The 19,582-nt window shown below is 26.3% G+C and overlaps 1 protein-coding gene across 2 annotated transcripts; it reads right to left on the bottom strand.

The window, feature by feature from the left end:
- Positions 1-206: 206 nt before the first annotated feature.
- Wat (worker-enriched antennal transcript) lies at positions 207-18,120 on the bottom strand. Of its 2 annotated transcripts, XM_074237453.1 has the most exons (4): positions 17,618-18,120; positions 5,266-5,401; positions 3,572-3,670; positions 207-1,218 (listed from the first exon to the last, which is right to left on the bottom strand). In XM_074237453.1, exons 1-4 carry the CDS (start codon positions 17,624-17,626, stop codon positions 1,196-1,198), a joined length of 267 nt encoding a protein of 88 aa, XP_074093554.1. In that variant the 5' UTR covers positions 17,627-18,120; the 3' UTR covers positions 207-1,195. The 2 variants fall into 2 exon arrangements, with proteins under 2 accessions (XP_074093554.1, XP_074093553.1); XM_074237452.1 differs by lacking the exon at positions 207-1,218 and having other exon boundaries at positions 3,337-3,670.
- Between the last annotated feature and the right edge of the window lie 1,462 nt (positions 18,121-19,582).

The following is a 19,582-nucleotide window of genomic DNA, read 5'->3' as shown; positions in this document are numbered from 1 at the left end:
ACAGTCGAATGAAATGCATTTGAATGTATATACACATATTTGCAACACTAATTTCAAAAACTTTCTTACATTAAAATTTCTTCATACAATATATCGGATAAAAATAAAATAACTTGGAGAAATTTAAACGACTACTAAAAATCATGTTCGAAAAAAAAAAAATTTTTATATCTATAATATATATTTATACATATCTTTATTTCCTTTCTCGTAAAATATTTTTACAGTATTTCACAATGCTCAAAAATAAAATAATCATTATTTAAAATAAATTTCGCAATAAAAAATAAATAATTACAGTCTATAATTAAACTATAAAAAATAATCGTAAATAAATAAATCCGTCAATTTTTATTTTAAAATACCAGTTATTGATTATAATTAGTAACTTAAAACATTTTATTCGAAAGAATTAATATTAACCTAACGGAGATATTTATTTGAGAAAAAACGACGAGGATAATGAGATCCGACATTACCGTACCTCAGTGTCCGTCGTTTTATAAATTAAAATATTTATTTTATTTATATTATTTATTCTATTTATGATAAAGATAAAAGTTCCTTCGGTTGTTGATTCGTCGGAGCATTTAGTATAACCAGCAGTGATTTCTCTTCTCGGCATCGAAGGTCACATTCTGTATTAACTTGAGCACAATTTCCCGTCACTCAATACATTTGATATCTATATATACTGTAATGATAATTATATTAATAATAATAATGATGCATAATAGCTCTTTAAATCATAATTAAATGCAGCAGAAACTGCCCATTGCGTCAGAATGCTGCTTAGGAATCACCATTTCGATGTTATGCAGCTGAAAGTTGAGCATTACATCAAAATTTATTGTGCTTACTGTTAAAGGATTCATTTATTACGGCTATTTCTAACTTCTAATAGGAAATTATTATTATTATTTGAATATCGATATCTTTATTATTTATTATGTGTAGAAATGACCAGAATGTCTCATCGTCTGAGATAAAACGTAAACGGCTAAGACTTGTCGGGGGCGCTTTTTGCGTAATATCGAAGATGACGAAGCAGAATGATTCATTTAATTCATTTTCAGTTGATAAACAAGTGTGCTTCAAGGATTGTCTCAAGGTCATGGTAAATTTTTTGGGTTTCTTTTTTCTTTTCAGATGGAGGGCGTTCACCTTCGATGGTTTACCAGCGTCAAGTCTTTTGTTAGAAGTAGTATGCCCAAAAACCTGAAAAAAAATTTTAAACGCATTTTAAGTTTTTTAATATTAATTTAAAAAGCATTGCATTCAAAATTTATACAATTAACACATCAAAAATTATTATATTTTACAACATTATACATTTTTTAAATTATTGATCATTTGTTACTGTATTAGAACCCTCACATTTTTTTAGTGTATCAAAAATATTTAACGCAATATTAATTAATATTTATTAAAACCATAACAGACTATAAGTAATTGATTCGTGTAATGTTTTACAGTAATATTTGATTGTATAAAAAAAAAAAACCAATGCAATTATAACGAACAAATTTACAAATTAATCGACGATAGGTAATCGTTTTGAGTAATTTTACACGGCAATTTTTCTATTAAAAATAATAGAATTTGTGTTCGGTAAATATTTTTAAAAGTAACCGTATCGGTATTTTTCTATTTAAAGTATCAAAATTAGCGCCCGGTAATATCTATGTTTAATACTCTTTGGTGTATAAAATATTCAAGTTAACTAAAATATATAAACATTAATAAAATAATTGTTTCATTAAAAAGTTTCAAGATGAGCGTCCGATGAAAAACTTCTAACATTTCTCTTCTAAAAAATATTTATACATAATCTTATCTTACAGCAATATAAAAAATAACCTTGTCGGTAATTTTATAACGGTAACTTTACCAGTATGATAATTAGCGTCCGGTAAAATTAATTTTTTTAATTCAAAAACATTCAAATTAACCATTCATAAATTTAAAGAAAGTATTCTACTGTAAGTAACCGCTTAGGATAATTTTTCTTCTGTAATGTTATCATTCAAACGTTTTCAAAACTAGCGTCTGGTAAAAATTCTTCAAGATTACTCTATTAGAATTTTTATTTAGAAAATTACACAGTAAAAAATTTTGCGTCATTGCGTAAAAAAATTTTTTGTTAAATATTTAACACTTTTATGTGTAAAATTAATATTTATTGTGCTAAATTAACACAAAAAAGTGTTAAATATTTAACATAGAAATTTTTTGACGCAACCGTTTAAAAATAAATCTTATCGGTAATTTTACCGTAAAAACTATCGAAATTAGCGTCCGGTAAAAAAAATTCTTCAAACGAATTTCCATAAAAGTAATTAATCTAAAATTCTAATTATCTCTTGCTCAAGATCGTTAGTCACATAATCATCAGAAACCTAACTAATGAAGAAAAAAAAAATCGAGCTCATTGTCATGGACAAATGACTAACAAAATCACGGGACTTTTCCTCGGACTAACTAGAACAACATTCGTTAATGCAGCAAAAAGTGTCACGTACTCGGAAACAATTTCCTGAGAAACCAAGATCTTGACCCTGACCAGTTAATCCTTAGATCGTTGCTCTGAGTCTTATGCCCGCGGCGTTTCACCGCTGGAGGTCACAAAATAAAACCTGGCTCTAGCTTAGCGACCTTGTAATCCATGACCTCGTCTAACCCGTTACGCAGCTTAATACACATCTCGAGATCTGAGAGTGATATTTATTCATTTACGTACGAAACTTGTGACCGGGAAGGCCATAAACAAAACGAGTTTGTGATGCTTCAAGACATCCGACATTTAATCGCTTTCGCTTTCTCAACGTCCGGAAGAGTTATACTGAAATAGTCTGTTGTTATAGAGAATGAGATTCATCCTCGATCAGCATCACTATTTAACACTGCTACGCAACCACCGTTACAGGAAGAAATTACTCACATATGCTATCTACGCCGTTATAATTATCTTTGATATTTATTTTCAAACATATATTATATTACGCTGCAATAATTTTTACCCCTAAAATTTTAATAATTTTGTTATTATGCTATTCACCACCAAAAATGTGCATCATATTATTTTTATTACAATAAATTATTATAATTATTTACAAGTAACTTTAATCTAATTGTTAATTACAGTTGGTTGGTTTTCCCACCAAACAATTATTATTCATCATTGAAAAAAAGGAAGACAAAAAAGGAAGGAAGGAAATGACCATTTTATAATATTCAAGGTACGTCTGAGGTTTTCAGTCAGTGTAAAAGTTATTTTTTTAATTATTCAAATCCATTTCAGGCACGAGGACAGAGGAAGGATAAATTTATCGTATATTCGTTTTTTAAAATCATTTTTATTTCGTCTTTCGGTTTATCTGTGAGAATGATATAAATACGGAAGGATGAGGATGACTGTGTGTTTTATAATTGAGCTATGGCGAGATTTTATTATTATTATTATGGTTAGACATAAACTGCTATTTTTTTCAGTATCTTGACTAATTATTTTTGTTAGGTATCCAAATTTTGGATACTACTCCTCATCGACCGTTGATATTGATGCCTTTACCTGAGTTTGGTGGCACAAATCCAAAGCCGCTGGCTCCTACTATTACGCCGCTGGTTTCCACACGGTCTGGTTCTGGTCCTCGTGGAAATAGTACAGGCCCTGCAAAAAATTTTTGTCATTATTATTGTTTTGATACTAAATTTCATGATAATTCGATGAGATCTTGAAATATTTGCAAATTAACGCATCGATTTACGATTTTTTTAATAATTTTACATAAAAAATTACAGGAATAAGTTTAAAAAATAATTTCAATTTTAATTTAATAGGAATTGATTTTATTTATAATTCAATTAAAATTTTTTCGAGAATAGTATTTTTTTATGCAAATTGAACGTTCTCTTTAGTTCCAATAAGTAAATCATAAAAAAAAAGAACCAATTAAAGACTGTATTACTAAAATTTTTATTTCACAACTTTCCATAAGTCAGATAAGATGATTAAAAACTAAATTGAGTTGAAAAATCTACACAATAAGCTATTAAAATCCTTTTTTACGTAACAATGATAATTAATAAATAATAAAATAAATTTTGATAAGTTCAACGATTATTCTTGTATCTAATGGTGCGCACTAGTCAGATTTAATGTGACAAATATCGCTATCACGATTAATAATTCAAAAATTGATAAAAAAAAATTATATTTTTATTTTGAGGAGTATTATTAATTTTATATTAAAAGTATAATAAGTTTTTATAATAATAACTATGATTTTTTTTTCACTACTATTTTTATATGTTTGAATTAAGTGAAGAAATGTTAAAATAATTTTCATTCAATTAAAAAAAAAAAAAAAAAAAAATGTTACTTTATGCAATGAAAGTAGATATTACCGTTCTTTCTGAAAAAAAAAAAAGGTTAATAAACTGCATAATTTATTCCAGCAAATTCTTAAGCCTATATTTATATCTCTTTGATTTTATCCTTTTTTATCAGCGTAACTGTACATTGTAACAAAAACGTCAAACGGTGTGTGAAAAAAAAAAAAATTAATCATAAAAAACCTCGTATGTAGTCTTATTAAAAATAGTGTGAAATGATTCGTGCAAAATAATTCAAAGAAGCGTGTTAATAGTTGAATAAAAAAAAAAGTAATTGTTATCTCAGAATAACCTTTCTGATTTCTGCACTTACAATCATGTGTGTTAATTCCGTTGAACAAAATATCGAGCAAAATAAATCTTAAATATTCTGTCAATTAATAGCGCAACTTATTGCGCCGGAGCGTAACACGAAGGTCAACGATCGGCAAGATAATGTTTATGATTACAAATGGATATGATTGTCGATCTGGCTTATAAATTGTAACCAATGTTGATGTATAATCTGCATTAATACCAGGTTTGTACCAAGGAATAACAGCAACACCATAGGTGTATCATTGAGATATTGATAACAGCTGGTATCTGGCATTAACAAACACTGGTAGCTCTCAGTGTTAGTACTATGTACGTGTGGAATAACTAATTCATGCTGGATGGTAAATAAATCGTGTGTCAGTGAAAGTAGCAGGTACCGGTCATTAATTTAACGGATGAAGACGCTCGCTTTGAAAGGAAGTTACTTTTTCATAGCTGATGGTGCTATGCATAAATTAGTTGTACATATCATCCCATTTTACGGATCACTTATAACGATAAAAAAAATGTATAATTATGATGATGATACTGATAATATTAGCCTTTTCTTACCGGTGTTAGATCGAGGATCTCTCATCGGTGTTACGGCTCGGTAGTAAGGCCCGAAATCCGAGAAAAATGAGTTGTAGTCATATGGGATACCCATTGCGCTTGCTAACACCGTCATGATTACGGCAAATATACCGGTCTGAAATCAAGTTACGTAAAAAATTTATTAGTTAATAAATTTGATGAGCATTGACTTGATTAATAATAAATTATTTATGGTGGATAGTTTATTAATCTGTAATTAAAATTAATTATAGGAAAAAAGTTTACGGTGCATTTTATTTAAAAATTATAGTTTAATAAATGTATGCCTCTATAAGGATAAGGTGAGCTTGTGAAAGTGAATTTACAACAATTTACAATTATTATTTAATTTATCAGTGTCTGGCAATAAAACTCTGAAATTATTATTATTAGGAATATTTTAATTTTATTTTTATTATATTTTTCATTCTATGGATACGAAATACCATTTTGTTATTATAAGTATACAGTAATATGTGTAACGCTTTTATAAGTAGGTAGTTATTATTCTTAATAGTTATTATTCAGAAGTCGAAACTCAATAAATAATTCATATTTACAAGGAAAAATTTTTTAGATTGTTGACATTGATTTTAACTTTGAATTTTATTTGAATTACACACAGTAAAAAATTTTGTGTTAAAGATTTTTATTATGTTAAATATTTAAAACAAAATCTTTTGACCCAATGACGAAAAATTTTTTACTGTGCATTTTTAATTAAAAATTTATTTTCAAAGGAAATAAAATAGCTAGCTATTTATAGAGCCAAATTTTATTATGTCTATTTGGCTTTAAAAAAAAAAAATTCTTATAATTATAGGAAGGTATACATAAAAAAAAAAATTATTTTTATTTTTAACGATTTGAACTTTTGAATACAAAAATTAAAAATTTCATAAATTCAAAAAAAATATTTAAATTAAACTTTCAAAACTGTTTTTTAACCATTTTAAATTTTAGTTAATTTGTAAAAAATTCCACTATTTTTTCAAAATTTATATCCATAGTTTATAGAATTATTTACACAAATAATTTGGACATAAAGTTTCCACAAATTTTACTTTTACCCCAGCCAAAAAAAAAAAAAAAAGTAGAAAAATAAAAGTATTTTTCCCTCATTTTAATCACAAATATCTCTCGACTACTTCTTATTAATTATCCACGATTACCTTAAAAATGATAATTGAAAATTTAGCATAATTTTATTAAATACATCAGTCAAAAAATCGATCTTATAAAAAGAAGGTGAGTGAGTTGACGTGATATTATATAATAATTATAGTGATATGTCAGTACCTGAATAATAATAAATAAAGATTACCTCAACCCCCATAATTATAAGAACTTTTAAATTAAATTTTCGTATCTCAATAACAAGTATATTGAATAAAAGCAATAAATAAACTAAACTAAACTAAATAACGAGAGATCAACAGGTTTCGCCTAAGCCTACGTTCATTCATGCGCGAAACTAAAATCTATTAATTTCTCGCATATTTGAATAATATACGAATTAATTATTTACGGCCTCCTCGTAGCCTCTTACTCGGTTAATTTCGTAATCATTAAATAAAATAGTAGTCACTCGACAGTAGATATAAGCAGCATAAGCTGATAAATCTAAATAAATACATTAACGACCGGATTACTTGTATTGGATAGGCGACTAAATCTAAGCACACGTTTTAAATGACAATTATTTAGAATAAAATAATGCCGCGGATTAATTACACCTTTTGGTGGGTTATTATTTAGAGCAGGATACCATATTCGCGTGACTGTTAAGCATGTGTACTTATGGATATTATGTGTATTATGTATTATGTATATAAATGGATAATGGATAAATAAAATAATTTTCATTAGAGCTGTTGGTAACAAAACGTGTATTGAAAGGAGACAAATGGGTAAGGAATGTTCACACGATATATGAGTATAGTCATATATGCGTAACGACAATGATCAAACCGTACATTAGAAATATATATGTATTCTACAACACTACTTGCCAATTTACTCAGCTACTTTATGACCTCTTAATGAAGGGTTTCGTGTGTATACTGTTGTGTTTTATAGCAAATATAAAAACCATTACCGTAACTTCAAGGATTCCTTTTTATTAACCTGAACATTGTAAGCAAATTATTCTGATATTTCTGCAAACTCGTTTGTTTGTTATTTGTTATTAATGCCGAACTATTACGCTTTGATTCCTTCAAAGTTAACTCTAAGTATAGTAGGATAATAAGTACAACCTCTGATTTGTCGGTTTAGTTGAACGATCTTTCAATTTTTTTTTTTTTTTAACTTTCTGATATTTACGATTTATCGCTTTCGATTACCAATTTGTCTGGATAAATTTTGTAATCCGTGTCCTTGACTCAGTTTTGTGGTAGGCTAATACTAGTATTCTGAATATTTTTTCGAATTTATTCATTATTTATTTGAAAATTATTAACTCAACAGCACATTAGCTACAGGGTTTTATACACAAATTATTTTTGATTTTTAATTTTATGTCAATTAAAATCGAAAATTTAGTGTTTATTTATAAAATCCTATTTTATACTAAATTTATTAATTTTATGTCTGATCTTTAGCCGTAATTAATGTTAATCAAACTCGTTTAAAAATACGAGGCATTTTTTTAGTTAATGCCTCACATACTAGATTCAATTGAATAAATTATTAGGATTTTTTAATGAATAAATTATAGAGAAAATTTATTACAAAATGTCTGTTGTAGAAACTAGCAAAAAAATTTGATGTAATTTTTAAAAATAATAAAATTTGTTAAATCTAACTAAAAAAATAGTTATTTGCATCGTATATATGACTAGATCAGGCCGCATATGAAAGATATCGTCATATTAGGACATATCGCACGAAATATGGCCTGATACGGGAAATTTTCATACGGGAAAATCATTTATTTGTCGGAAAAAAATGTACTATGTGTGATCTATCTTATTAAACAATATAAAATTGTTAAATTATATTATGCTGTTTATATGTAAGGCCCTTAGGGAGCTAAGGCTCTAAAAATTTGATAAATAAATAAATAAATTAATATGTATATACTGGGGAAAAAAAAAAAAAAAAAAATTAACTTGATTTAAGAGAAAAACTCTTGAACCAAGAAAATAATTTTGAAGAGGGTAATTGACTTGAATCAAGACAAAAAGATCTTGAATCAAATAAAATTTCCTTAAATCAAGATAATTTTTTTTAGTTCAAGAATTTTTTTACTCAAATCAAGAAGATTAAGTTCTTCAAAATGATACACTTGATTAAAAAAAACATTTTTTTTTGTGCAGAAGAAAAATAAATATTTAAGTCTTATTTTAATATTTGCACCTAAAAAACTGAAACTACTTAAATGTAAGCAACTTAAATTCTTATTAGCATAATTGCCGTCAACCAAAACTCGAGTCTCTAAATCACAACATTCAATCATTAAAGATAAAGTAACGTCAAGAAGTTTCTTCACATATTCATACATATTTACGTAATGCAGTCACTGAAACGAAAGAAAAAACGTAATAGTCGCTCCTCCTTGCTATCAAAGTCGCTATATTTGCTGAAAATAGAGTACACACTGTAAATACAGGCATTACCGTGTCTAGGTAACCATGAGGAAGAGTTTGGTTCGTTTTCTAAAGCTAATACGACGTGTTGTATGTTGTACGTTATATATGTTAATATTGTAAGATTTACGACCGAAAAGTTTCTTTGTAACTAAACAAAACTGATTTAATGCGTTACGTACATACAATATCAACTGGTGATTTAAAAGTATTTTACATTGTGGTATATTCACCGATTCGATGCACCGCGGCCTCGGGTGGAATTTTATAAAGTACGTAGTTATTACCCTTGCATTATTTATTACGCGAGTTTGATTCGACGATAATAACATTATCTTGAATAAATCATTTTATTCGCGCAATTTTGAGCTTTGTTTTTTTTTTTTTTTTTTCTTATCACGATTTTGAAATGTTCTGTAATTCATAATGATGAAAATGATATAATAGGTACATGTAGTTTTGTTTTAACATTTGTCGAAGATAAAATTTTAAGTTTTAGAAGTGTTAACAGGAGAAACAAAGTTTTTATGCGAACATTCAATGGGTTTAGTATGCTAATTTAATGTCTTACTTGGATTTCGTCATTATAGGATAGGATAGAAAAATATAAAGTGGTTTTATGTTGTATGTTGTGCGAAATTGCATATTCTTAAGCGCTAACACTGTACTTCTTTATTACAAGCATAGCCCGAAGATTTTATTTATCGTAAATGTGAGTGTAAAAAACGCGTCATGTGAGAAATTTATTATACTACAGGTAAATTGACCTTGCTAAGTGTACACATGTGATTTTATCCACACGTTTAAATCTTATGTCTTAATATTAAACATTAAAATTTATGACAGCTAATTAGCCTAAATTTGTAGTGGTTAATTTTTAATCAAGATGTTTAAAGCTTCTGGTTTTGAAATCATACATCAAATTATTAGTTTTTTTTTTTTTTTTTTTTTAAGATAAAAATTCCAGGTGTTAATAATGACATTGATACAAAAATATGCAATTTTGTTGTACTATTATTTGAGTTAATTGATGGTAAATTTAACGAAGAGAAAATAATGTTATACAATAGGAATTTATTATGGTTTTATTTTATTTGAGTTTCAACACAATTTTATTTTACATGATAATATTGATTGTGGTATGAAATATGAAAGTCATTTTTAATAATTTAGCCGATAGGTATAATATCGATCATAAAATATTAAATAAACTAGCTCTCAAAGATGATCAATTAATCTATAGATTAATTAATCTACATTTAAAATCACTAAAGAAATTGTTTAAATAGTTTAAAAAATTAACAATTTATTCAGAGATCTAAATTTAGAAAATTATTTATAATAAATATAACAATGAGTACAATAGAAAGTATCAATGAATAAGCATAATAATTTGGATTATTATTTTCGTGTTTTTAAAAATAACTTTCTAGCTTAAGAATGAGTTAATTGGGTGACTATTTTTTTTTTTTTTCAGTTGTTTTATGTTACTGTTTTTAGCGTGTCACTGTAAACTGTAATTGGGTATTATGGGCACAAGTCCGCGCCCACCGCTACTTAGTGAACAGGCGATTCCTCTACTCATGTTATATTACTATACAAGGGAAATAGTTAACAGTGTAATGGTTGTAACAATATATCACCTCGGAAGGATCTCACGGGTCACGGTGATCGCACATGTGTGTCGTACGCCTTATCTTGGCCTTGCCATTTTATTTATTTGTAATATATTTATATTTTATATTTTATATCACAACTTTAGTTAATGATTACAATTAAATATTGGCCGATAGGTTTGTGGAATTTTAAAATCTATATTTTTCCCACATTCTTGGTTAATGACAATATTTTGATTAGTATGAGTTGGCATTGTTAATTGATGTAGAATAAAAAATTGGATCATTTTCTCACGGGCTACTTCTCTATCAGGCGCAATATTAACTTTTATCAAATTTTAATAATACATTCAGAAAAAAAATTTTTTTTTAATATGGGAATTTTTGTGATTTTTTAAGATTAAAAAAGAAAAAAATTTTGATTTTAGAATTTACATCCAAAATTTTTTTTTTTTTTCACAAGAAAAATAGTGTGAGAACAATTTTGAATTCTTCAGCTAAGAAATAAAATTGTTTGAATTTTCTAAAAAATTAATTTTTTGTCACAAAAATGCCAATATTTTTTAAAAGAAATTTTTTTTTTTCAGTGTAAGATTGCAAAATAAAAAAAAAATAATAATTTTTGAGAGATTGCTTATCATAATAATTATTATTATAATTAATCAAAAAATCATAAAAATTGAATATGAAATATAGTTTAAGATAACGTAAGCCGTAATCTCAATTTGAAAAAAAAAAAAAAAAAAAAAAAACAATTTTAGAATTTTCCTCCAAAATTGTTTTTTCCTGAATCTAGAAAATTTTTTCTTAATAAGAAAAATTTTGAATTCTTCAACTAAGAAATAAAATTGTTTAAAATTTCCAAAAAATTAATTTTTTATCACAAAAATGCCCATATTTTTCAAAAGAAATTTTTTTCAGTGTGGACTTACAAAAAAAAAAATAATAATATAACTTTTGAGCCATTGTTCATGGTAATCATTATTATTATCAACTAAAAAATCTTGAAAATTGCATATCAGATATAGTATAAGATAGGATAACACAAGCCGTTACAATAATTCGTGACTAAAGGATTCATTTTATTTATAAAATCTCAAGCCATTAGTTAACTTTTTCAACATTTAAGTATTTATATAATAAACTCAGCAAGATTAAATCATTGTCAATCAATTAACAAAATAAAAATCTGTAAATTTATATCCATCGATAAAGCTGAAAAAGTGGCTATTAATAATTTAAAATAATACTAATATACTAATATTATTTATCGTTATTTCATTTACTTGAGAGAAATTTACCGCGGAATTATAAACATATTGAGTCACTAGTAGCAGCTCACATGCGGGATAATGTATAATAGAATGGACTTGGCTTTAATATTATATGCGGGTATGTCTGTTTTATAATGATAATAATAGTAATGGCAATAGATAGATAACTGAGAAATATAAATATAAAAAAAAAGAAAATAAAATTGTTACACGTGGATATTGGTTGGAAATCGGTATCGATATCCACCTCAGAGATAGTATATGACGCCGTCGTTAATGACGAGGGCCATGCCAGTGAAACCAGTGAAACGGCTACGTATAATGATCAGACTTTATCCAGACATTTAAAAACTAAATAAAACGCGAAACATTATACGGGTTATTGTAGCAACACGGGTTATATGCTTTATGACGTTATTTATTGGCTTATATTGCGCGATTTTGATATCTATTGTATATAATATATTGATTGTTCAAAGTGCTGGATATGTTATTGTTATTAAGACGTCTAATAAATTATTTTTAATGGACATTTAAGACGTTGATGGTTTATTATTGTAAATCAATTATTCTCGACAATACATTTCTATCATATTTTTATATTTATTATTTTGTCAACAAATATTCATGAGACTCTGGTGAAAAGAATTTATATCAACAATTAATTAATAATATATAAACTACTTATAACATTTAGCCGATTTTGTAAGAATTGCAGTGTAAAATGTAAATATTACATTGAATGCTCTGAATATTAGTTTTAAATACGACGGGACACTTATTACTATTTATGTCGTAATTTTTCCATTTTTCTTTTTTCCTATATTTTTCATTATAATTATCAATCATTTTTGGTTATATACGGGCATTAATGAGAGTAAAATATAAATTAAAAAAATTTTTAACTTCTAGAAAATTTTTTTGCAGAACAAAATTATTGAATAATCCAATTTTGGAGATGTGGAATTTTAAATTTCGAATTTTTTGAGACTTTCATACATTGCACCACATAATGTAACGACAAATTTATTTAATTATTTGATTATCATTAAGAAACATTTCTCAAGATTGTTTGAAAAAATTAAACATTTATCAATCTTTTAGAAATAATTTGATACATTGCTACAAAATAGTTTCTAAATTATTATTGATAAATTCATGCGTAAAAGTGAATACATAAATGAGAAATATCAAGAACTACGCCGTATTGAGCGCAAAACAGTATATGAGAGAGTACTAAATTAATCCCTGAAGATTAACTTTCTTGTTAGGAGAAGATTAGTCGATTATGCGCGACCTGTCGGAAAGTTTTAAAACTACATTTGATAAAAAATCTAAATGTGCATATAGGATCATATCAGGCTATATATAGCCGTATCAGGATATTTTTAAAATTATCCATGGAGTTATCAAACCGTATTGGAAAAATTTTGACGGATACGTATAAAAATATAGCAAAATTTCCTTATAAAGTATGTAATCTTTAATATATCTCTTTACTTATTATTTTATATTGTCATAAATGTATTTCGTATAATTTTTGAATTTTGTTGAAATTATAGTTTTTTTAAAAAATTTTTTTTTAATTGTTTAGTTTAAATTTAATTTTTAATAGTTTTTAATTTATTATTCTGAGCAGAATAATACACTTAAATGTTAAAAATATTTATTAGTGTAAGCCGGACTCGAACTCGGTCCAATGCTTTGGTAAGCAAGGGCCGGATCCGATAGGCTACTGTGCGCCTCTAAATTGAAGTTAAAATATATAAAATAAGGTGCTAAAAATCTATTTTTTATCAGTAGTTTTTTATATACTTTAACATATATTTTTAATAAAAATTATTTCATAGAAAAAAAAAAATTCAAGTGAATTCATGCGAGTAATGGTTAATGATTAACGGACCGTACAATCTACATGTACGTAGGAGTATTGATTATAAATAATAAATGAAAATACTGGGAGTTAACTCGATCAATTATTGATACTTGTCGTGAAAATAGATACGGTAGATGAATTTAAAAGATACTGAGATAGTTGTTGCACTTGCCGGAAGAGAATGGACACGACGTGCACCCGCGATTCTCTAACAACACGAATAGAAGGTTATGTTACTTTACTTATTACTAGCTGGCTTTGTCTGCCATGCTCCTAGTCAAAGAGACTTTACTTAACTCAAACAAACACATATACTTTATCCGCTGAAATTCGCGAAAGTTTTTTATTAGATTCGCGATAAACCGATTTATTTCAGCGGCAATTATTTCTATTTAGAATAATTTTTTATTGCACGCTATACCGTGCTCCGTAATTTATAATTTGTAATTATAATAACTTACACATTGCAACGATTCCACTGATTCTATTAATTCTTTAATTTAAATGATAATTATTGATCAACTAAATTAAATAATTCGAATATTTTAGTAATAAATTTAATAATAATACAATTGAAATCAGTTATCGCTTCAAGTGAGATTAATCCGATCATTATTAATTGTCTTTGTCTTTTCTATGAAGATCTTACGAAACGGAGAAAGTATTTTCTTGAGAAAGGATTAGAATAGACACTTATTTATTTATTTTTTATAGCAGACCGCTATTTTTTTGAGAAGGGAGAGCTAAGAGAAGGGTTCGTTGCATAATTACCTTTATTGCGCTCATATATATTATTTAGCTTTCTTTATTTTAGGTAAAAATATATGACCGTTTTGATTGTTAGCTTAGGTCGGGCGCTATTTAAATGGCATTAACATTTGTATGAATGAAATTACAATACAATTATATGCTCGAGTGGCGCTTGAATAGGTATTAAATAACAATTATATGCATCTAAGTTTTTAATCGAGTTAGGTTATGCTAAGTGCTATCACAAATTAACAAAATCGAAGAAATCAAAAATTAGTTTTTAAATTTCCCGCTAAGAAAAATTGAATTTTTTTTTTATTTAATTCATGGAAGAAAAAATAGTTAGAAAATTATGTTACAAGACGTAAAAAATATTTTGTAGTTGAGTCGAAGATTGCCATATAAAATCTCACTTTTTCACATGAAAAATATATTTTAAATAAAAAAAAAATTATTTTTGTTTGCATACACAAAAAAAAATTTTTTTTTGAGCCAAGAAAATTTACACTCCAGTCAAGAATTTTTTTTTTCAGTGCAATACTGGTAAATGATGATCAATTTTTTTTTTTTTTTTTTTTAATAAATTGTATTTGTATTTTTTTAGTAAGCTTTTTTTGATCTTGATATAACATCCATTTTTTTAAATAAAAATAAGATAATTAAAAAAACTATGAAATTACATTTGAAATTATAATTTCGAATTTAATACTTAAGATTTTAATTTTTAAAATTGTCAATTTAAATTGTTATTATTTTTTGCTCGAAATTTCTTTTCTAACTACAGAAACAGCAATTTTCAAATATAATTACCGACAAATAATTAAATCAACGTAAATATTTTTTAGAGAAATTTGAGTAATTAAATTTATTTAGATAATTTCTTAAATACACTCACTTAAATTTTTTTTTCAATAATTACTACATTAAAATTTTTTTTAGTTATTTTATCACGACAATAACAAATAGCAGGTAAATTGCCATTTGCATTTGTTAATTAACTAAAAGTTATAAATAAAAATATATATATAATATAATTATAACATTATGAAACGCAATAAAATATTATGTGAAATAACATTGACCTAAATTAAAAAAAACTAAATTAATTCAAGGTGACAAATAATTCCCACTGCGACAATAGAAATTATAATTAACGTCTATGGGTAAATAATAAGCCGATGAAAATTGTTTATTATATATTTTTACTGCTAGTTTTTGCAAACACTTTTAGAATGTTTTAATAAACAATCAACTTGCCGTCATAAATTTTCAATAGACAAGTAAGATTTATTTAAATTGCAGGTTGCTGAAATATTCGCAAAAAATTTTTCCGTAACTTGAGTATTTACTCATGTGTTATATCATAAAATAAACAATAAAATAATGATAATAAAAATTTTTAAATAAATAACTATTAAAATTTGTAATCGAATAATAGTAAAAATTAAAATTACTATTAGTTGACATTTTTAAGTTAAATATAAGATTGATAATTAAAAATAATTAATATTAAGCATGTTTGATTATCACTCAAATTTATGCAATAAATATAAACATTACGAGGATATTTTTTTATCCTGTGGATATTGAACGTGATTGGCATAACTAGCTATTATTATTACTTATTCAAATTAAAATTACAATTATAATATATTTATTAGATGTAACAAAAATTTTTGATACTTTTTTTTTTTTTTTTTTTTAACAAGAAGAATAATTATTTTTTTTTGGTAAAATGAAGTTTAAATAATGTACGTAAGAGCAAAGTATTTCAAGCGACAAGTGCTCAATGAGCCAGAGGCAAGGTCGTAAAGACTAGTCTATCGCCGCGGGGTTTTTATCAGTAAAATATATTGACTCCTTACTTCTCAGATCATAGATGAACATGTATAAAGACATTAAGCCGTAAATATAAATAACGGTCGTGAATTAGTCTCGACATTTTATTTTTATTGAATCGACGACGAGCTATTATTACTTCCGATGTAATCATTTTTGATTTATCCATTTATATTAATTATAATTACAATTATTAATATATATTAACCGAGCAAAACCGAGCATAGAGAACTAAACGTTTAGTTCCTATAACTTTTTATTGCAAGTCATTAATCTGCGATTAAGATAACTTTCTTCATTAATTTACTTAATGACTCGGATAAATTTATTGCTTTGGATATTTTCTTTGAGATTAACAATCGAGTTACTTTTTTATGTATCTTCATTTTTTTTCTTCTTACATTTAAATATTCAATAAAAAGTGAAGAATTTCTCAATGTAACAATGCTAAATTTGTTGTAAAGTATTTTATTTTGCAACATGTATGTACTTGTGGTATTATCACAGTAATCACACACTCACGACTGAATAACCCACAAAACATAGTTACTTTATTTTATTTTACTGTGTGGTAGGTACTGCATTTCAAGTATCACAAGTATCCGTAGCATTCAAGTGTCAGAGTCTTGACACTTGTTGGGAATGAAAATCAACTATCGAATTCCTTTCATACTTTATTTAGCTTCACAACTATAATTATTATTATTTTTTTATAAAAATCCTTTAAAAAAAAAAATTACTCAAAATATTTTTTTCACTAGAAAAAATAAATTTTACTAAAATTTCATAAATTATTATTTTTTAATAAAAATCCTTTAAAAAAAAAATTATTCAAAATATTTTTTTCAATAGAAAAATAAATTTCACTAAAATTTCATAAATTAATCGAACATGCCAACGCTTATAAAAAAAAAAAAAAAAAACAGTAGAATCCATAAAAAAAATTATTATTAATAATAAACAGCAATTATGTGATGATTACGCATATTACAGCTCATAATTAAAACAAAAAAAAATAATCTTCTAATTTTCATAAAAAGTAAAATTAAACGATGATCAAACATAAGCGCTTTCCTCGGTAAGCGTTTTCACTGAACAATTCTGACTACATATAATGAACATAGGTACCCAGGACACGCGTTATCTCTGCTCGCGAAACTTTTATCCCGCAAAACCGCCAGTGCATTCAATCGTATCGAAAGCACTAGATTTTCCTCTTAACTCGATTCTGTTTCTCTTTATATTAAACCTAATACTACATATTAACTAATTAAATAAATAAATAAATAAATCAACAATAATAACAATTAATTAAAAAAAAAAATAAATAAATAAAATCACATATCACATTTCACATTTTCATGAGAACAAAAATAAAATACTTACAAGTCTCATGGCTCCTTTTTTTTGATAAATAAAAACAGTTTTTTAAAAAACTTTAAGAACCACAACTTTTAAAAACAATTAACAAATTGCAGTTACAATGATAATTATAACGAAGAACAACAACAATTGTAAAAACAACAGGACTAATTAATCGAGAGAACAAATGGTAGCTGTCCAGGTGCAGGAGTCCTGTCCCGCGTCAGTTTCGCTCGTTAACTGTCGAGTATTACCACGCGTTGGATTTAAAGAGAGAAAGAGGTTTTGTAGTACCTCGAGCTCTGTACTCAACAAAGTAAGTATTCGATTCGAATAAGTTACAGGGTTAAGGAGAAAGAGTAGGACTCTGATGGGGGACTCCAGCACCAGGATTAAATCGTAAGCTCTAGTCCAAGTCCTGTTTGTTATTATTATTATTATTATTATTATTATTTTTATAATGGATTAAATATTTAATTTAATTTAATAGAACAGTGAGGATTGTTTCTATTGTAGATGCTCACTTGTTTGAGGTATTTCTTCAAATGCGAAGAGGGGATTGATGCTTGGATTTATATCGCGGGCTGGAGGTCGCGAACCCTCTTACTCTCCGGCTGAATTAATACGGGATTAAATTATAATAAAGTTGGTCCTCGAAGAACGCGGACGGTCAAGGCGACCCTTAGGACCTTGGTTCCAACACTCGATTATAGTTACACACAATACGCTCAAATGAGTTGGAGTTGGAGTTAATGTCTGTGTAAATGAGGAGATAATTAGTATAAGAAATTATATACACAGTATAATAATGATAATATTGATCTGCAAGCCACCGGAAGAAACTGATAGTCAAGGTTCCAGCTACTTGTTTGTTAATGACGTTTTTGCATCTTTGTTTTTTTTTGTTTACTTGTTACGGGATTTATTTATAGTTATAATTAGTATTAGTATTTATGTATGCTTTGGGAAATATCGTGGACATCATGTGTGGGCGTGATTGATTTAATGGACAAACGATAATTGTTTGTGGTTAATTATTCGATGTGATTGTGTCAGCGACGTGATCAGTGACATTTGTTAAGGTTTGGTAATGGATGATTTGCAACTACAGACTCGAGATCGTTTGGAAATATCGGAATTGATGCAACAGACAAGATGGGTTATTTCGTTAGTAGATTGTTAGATTTTTAGATTGAAAGGTGATTAATCAAAGTTGGGCAAGGATTTTTTTATTGAGATGAACTGGTGGAAAGTTTTGGGATTTCATTTTGTTTTTGTTACGAATTTTTAATTAAAATTATTCTTTGATTGATGTTGTAAATATTACACAATTGGAAAAATTAGGAATTTTTTTTCAAACACTGAGAGATAAAATTTATTTTTAAAAATATAGAAATTTTCAAAAAATTTTATTCCTTAGCGCAATTTTACTCACAGTAACTTTTTTGTTGAAAAAAAATTTTCCATAATTGGAAAAGAATAATTTTAAATAAACAACTTGAGAATTTTCATCGAACATTTTTTTTCTTGAATTTAGAAAATTTTTTTTGAAAAGTATATTGAAAATTGACTTCTGGAAGGGTATTGTACTTTTTTGCTATGTCTAGTAATAGATTTATTAATTAAATTTTTTATTTTTATAGATGATAATTGGTAATAGTGAGAAATTTGTTATTATCTATACATAAAGCTTTAGCTTTATGTGATTATATAAAAATAAAACGAAAGGTTTAAATTAAAAATAGTCATTAAAAAAAAAAAAATTTCTAAGGGCTTGATATGTAAATTATTTAGATTTTATTAAAGACAAAAGTGTTATTTTTATTTTCGAATTATTTGCTTTAAATATTAAACGTTTTGAATTTCGGGCTATAAAAATTGAAAATTAAAAAAATCAAAAATTTTTTTGAGACTTCAAAACTTCAAAATGAGTAAAAAAGTTAATTTATAAAATTTAACTCAACTGAATTTAATAATTCTTCATATTTT

The sequence above is a fragment of the Cotesia typhae genome, unplaced genomic scaffold (genome assembly GCF_013202065.1).
Source record: "Cotesia typhae breed Kobodo isofemale line unplaced genomic scaffold, CoteBio_Ctyphae contig_22, whole genome shotgun sequence".
Taxonomy (NCBI): domain Eukaryota; kingdom Metazoa; phylum Arthropoda; class Insecta; order Hymenoptera; family Braconidae; genus Cotesia; species Cotesia typhae.
This window is presented reverse-complemented; position numbering and strand designations above follow the sequence as displayed.